The 4,447-nt window shown below is 51.5% G+C and overlaps 1 protein-coding gene across 1 annotated transcript; it reads right to left on the bottom strand.

Annotated features, from left to right (window-relative positions):
- Positions 1–1,286: 1,286 nt before the first annotated feature.
- Positions 1,287–2,246, bottom strand: LOC104474483 (olfactory receptor 14A16). The gene has a single exon (XM_010122884.2). The coding sequence runs from the start codon at positions 2,244–2,246 to the stop codon at positions 1,287–1,289; it is 960 nt and encodes a 319-aa protein (XP_010121186.2).
- Positions 2,247–4,447: the final 2,201 nt, after the last annotated feature.

The following is a 4,447-nucleotide window of genomic DNA, read 5'->3' as shown; positions in this document are numbered from 1 at the left end:
AAGGTCCCTTCCAACTCTAACTATTCTATGATTCTATGATTCTTAGAATGAGTTTGAAGCAATGTACAAGCAAACCCTGATTACTAATAACAGCTGGCATGGGTGAGTTATTTGAGCATGCACAGAGCAGGGTTCTCACCCAAAAAGCATCCCTGTGAGGGAGGAGGAGACAGGTTCAGCCCGTCGACTGATCCCAGAATTTATAATCGAGTTTGCCCTAGTATTCTCCCCTGGCCCGTTTACCTTTATGATGTTTCTTACATTAAGGTGGATTTTGAGTGACTCTAGTAATATATTCTTTTGTTGCTAATTGGTGTAAAATTATTTTGCCTCATTTCTTAAAGGTAGAGTAAAAAATACGTAGAGCACATGCCCAGTGAGGGGTGGTCTCACCTTGGAGGTGGGTTGCCTTTGGGATGGAGGTGTGTTTTACCATTATAATGAGATTCTAATGAGCAAAGTTCATCTAAAGGACATGATTTCACCACAAATCTTGGCTCAACAGCTGGTATTCTTCTTGTTTGACAGTTGCAATGCAATTAATCCGCTACCAATCAGCTTATTAGGCACCAGGCACCATGAAGTTCCCAACCCTCCAGGGAGTGTAACAGAATTTTGAGAGTTGGGGCTGTTCAGCCTTGAGACGAGAATCCTCCAGGGAGACCTTATAGCAGCCTTCCAGTACCAAAAGGGAGCTTATAGTAAAGACGTGAGAAAACTATTTAGCAGGGCCTGTTTAGACAGGACAAGGGGTAAGGGTTTTAAAATAGAGGCAGGTAGATTCAGACTGGACATTAAGAAAAAAATTTTACAGTGAGGGTGGGGAGTCCCTGTCACAGGTTGCCCAGAGAGGTGGTGAATGCTCTGTTCCTGGAAACGTTCAAGGCCAGGTTGGATGAGGCTCTGAGCAACCTGATCTGGTTGGAGATGTCCCTGCTCCTTGCAGGGGGCTTGGTCCAGATGACCTTTAGAGGTCCCTTCCAACCCAAACTATTCCATGATTCTAGGACATGAGATTCTAGGACATGAGCTTGGAAGAAGAGACCAACTTTCAGTCTGCGCACTGGGGAGATCCCACTTTATTACAGAGATGCTATGAGAGCGTTGGCTCTATCCCACTGATAGACACACTTTTATATAGGCCCCAGGGGAGACACAGCTGGTTCATTTCTCAGTAGGAGATGAGTCCAAACACTTATACAGGAACATAAAAACATACAGATAATGATAGCGGTAAGGAAAACCCAAGAAACAAGGCACATTCCTGCAGTGTGATAGCATCCAAGTCATTTGTGAAAAGAGACTAGAAGTTTAGAGCTACTGGAAAACGTCCAAGATATGACTTTCCCAACGGCCTCCTTGAGCTCCTTGTTCCTCATGCTGTAGATGAGGGGGTTCGCTACTGGAGGCACCACTGCGTACAGAACTGCCACCACCAGATCCAGGGATGGGGAGGAGATGGAGAGGGGCTTCAGGTAGGCAAACATGACAGTGCTGATAAAGACAGAGACCACGGCCAGGTGAGGGAGGCACGTGGAAAAGGCTTTGTCCCGTCCCTGCTGAGAGGGGATTCTCAACACAGCCATGAAGATCTGCACATAGGACAGCACAATGAACACAAAACATCCAAATAAAAAAGAAAGGCTGAAAACTATAAGCCAAACCTCTTTAAGGTAGGAGTGTGAGCAGGAGAGCTTGAGGATCTGGGGGATTTCACAGAAGAACTGGTCCACAGCATTGCCTCGGCAGAGAGGTAGTGCAAGTGTACTGGCAGTGTGCACCAGGGCATTGAGAAACCCACCGCCCCAGGCAGCTGCTGCCATGTGGACACAAGCTCTGCTGCCCAGGAGGGTCCCGTAGTGCAGGGGTTTGCAGATGGCAATGTAGCGGTCGTAGGCCATGACTGTAAGAAGATAAAACTCTACTGAGAACAAAAAGACTAACAGAAAGACCTGAGTAGCACACCCTGGGTAGGAGATGTCCCTGGTGTCCCAGAGGGAATTGGCCATGGATTTGGGGAGAGTGGCTGAAATAGAGCCAAGATCAAGAAAAGACAGGTTGAAGAGGAAGAAGTACATGGGGGTGTGGAGGTGGTGGTCGTAGATTATGGCAGTGATGACAACACCGTTTCCCAGGAGGGAAGCCAGGTAGATGCCCAGGAAGAGCCAGAAGTGCAAGAGCTGCAGCTCCCGTGTGTCTGCAAATGCCAGGAGGAGGAACTGGATGATGGAGCTTCCATTGGCCATTTCGTCCATCTAGACATGGAGAAGAAAAACACAAGACAAGAATAGTTAGGAAGATCTCTCAAGGGAAAATCATAGAATCATAGAATGGTTAGGGTTGGAAGGGACCTTCAAAGGTCATCTAGTCCAACCACCCTGCAATGAGCAGGGACATCTTTGACTAGATCAGGCTGCTCAGAGCCTCATCCAACCTGGCCTTGAAAATCAAAGTCACTTCTCATAGACTGCCTCCCTGCTACACATACCCCCTTTTATTTTTCTAGGCCACTGGCTTTCAGCTTTTGGGCAGGACTTCTGGTTGATGCTGGATGAGTGTCCTGTGAGGAGCAGGGCCTCGTCCCACTGCTGCCGACGTGCCAGCCCTGCTCTGCAGCAGTGGGTTCATGGGAATATTGGGGATAGTGGCCAGTCCTATTGTTTGAGTTTTTCAGATGGAACTGCCCCTAACGCAGAAGGGCTTGTCAGCACCTGCACTCCCAGTGCTAAGGAACGGGGATGGCACAAGGCAGTTGGAAAGCTTTGGCATTTTCTACAGCTCTAATCCAGATGATTAGAGCTCCAGAACTTGGGGAGTGTTCTTGGATGTCAGAAACGCTCAGCATTTCTACTGCACTCAAGGAGAACAGAGTCCTGAGAGGCAAGAGCATTGCCTGCGGCTTAGTGCAGAGTGGGGGCAGCTGCTCTGACCGGTCTGGCTCCCAGATGTCCCACGCTTGCACCTTTCTTACATGAAGAGTGATCACAGTCCCATGTTACCCACAAAAGCCAGCAGACACTGCTGAGAGAGCAGAGGGATCCACTGCAGACCACTCAATGCCTCACCCTTTCACCAGGTCTCAGCACCCCACTTCTCGCCAGGGACACGTGGCTCACTTCACCACGCCAACAGCATTTCCTCGGTCACAGCATCTCTGAGCTTCTCCTTAGGGCTGTCAGATAACACAAAGGTGCTGGGCGACAGGTTTCATCCTGGAGTGCAGCTCACAAGGGAGCAAGAACAGGATAACAATAGCAATTGCACAGACAGGTGGGGAAACAAGGGAGAATGCAGCGAGGGTCTGGCTGGGAGAGGCAAGGGGAGAGGCCGCCAGGCACTCACGGCGGTGTTACCCACAGCAGAAGCTTTGCTGGGGGAGAGAGGAGGCAAGGGGACTTGCTCAGAGGAAGGTGTCTGCGTAGGGGGGATGATACGGAGTTTTCTGAGTTCTCCCTCCCACAGTATTTCTGGGTTTTGTTTCCTGTCATTCTCTGATGTATTCCTGCACCCCGGAGATTCTCCTCTTGGCAGATATCTCCCTGTGCCATGTCTTCTCCCTGTCAGCACCCACAGACTCCATTCCCATCCTTGGTGCTGCACCTTTGCTCTACACAAACCTGCCTGTTTGCAGGGCACTGGCTGGCGCAGGGACCCATTTGCAGGTTTCAAAGGGCAGGTCACAACACCCTGATGGCTGCAGCAAAGCTGACGCTGGTGCTGTCCATAGGCAGAGGAACGGCTGAAGGCACTTCAGGAGGCTTTTGTCAGACCTACTGGTCCCTCAAAGTTACAGCTCAGGAGTGTCAGTGACTCGTTCAAGCACCCGCACTCCTGTTCCAGTTTCCCCCCAAATTCCCCAAGAGCAGGAAACTGAAAACTCCGACTCTGAAAAGCTTCTTATGGCAACAGTAATCCCTGCCTTGACCTTCCTCTTGAAAAGTGTCCCGGAAATGTCCTCGGCTGATCTGGAGCTGAGAGAAGACCTGACCCACACGGCATCCTCTTGCAACCAGAAAGACCCTCTCCTGCCAGGAGCCGCTTCTTCCACCCATCTCCTCTCCCCACTGTGCCGTTGGGAGCTCCTCGGGCAGGCTGGGTGCTGACCCTGGAAGGAGACCAAGTCCCTGCCCCGGCACACAGGGCGCTGGGGCACAGGAACCCTGCTCTGCAGGACAGCCCAGGGCACCCCTGGCTGCACACACACCTTCACACCCAGCAGCCGTCCCCAGACGAAGGCAGTCGATGTGCCCTGTCCCTCTGACGGTGCAGCAGGGAAGCAGTGGGCTGTGGGCTGGGCCAGCTCCAGGAGATCATTCCAGGCAGCTGCATCGCCCTGCAATCACAGCCTTACCGTGCCAAGCGCTGCGCAGATTTCTCCCACAGTGAGCTGGCAGCATCCTCCCAGCCCAGGCTGCCTTCCACCTCTCTGTGCCTCGCTCCTCTGCCC

This window comes from Chlamydotis macqueenii, chromosome W (assembly GCF_036417535.1).
Source record: "Chlamydotis macqueenii isolate bChlMac1 chromosome W, bChlMac1.mat, whole genome shotgun sequence".
Lineage (NCBI taxonomy): Eukaryota > Metazoa > Chordata > Aves > Otidiformes > Otididae > Chlamydotis > Chlamydotis macqueenii.
Note: the sequence above shows the minus strand (reverse complement) of the source record. Positions and strands in the feature narration are given on the sequence as shown.

Excerpts from the sequence above, each read along its gene's own strand:
- LOC104474483 (XM_010122884.2), bottom strand. The coding sequence starts at position 2,246 with ATGGCCAATGGAAGCTCCATCATCCAGTTCCTCCTCCTGGCATTTGCA.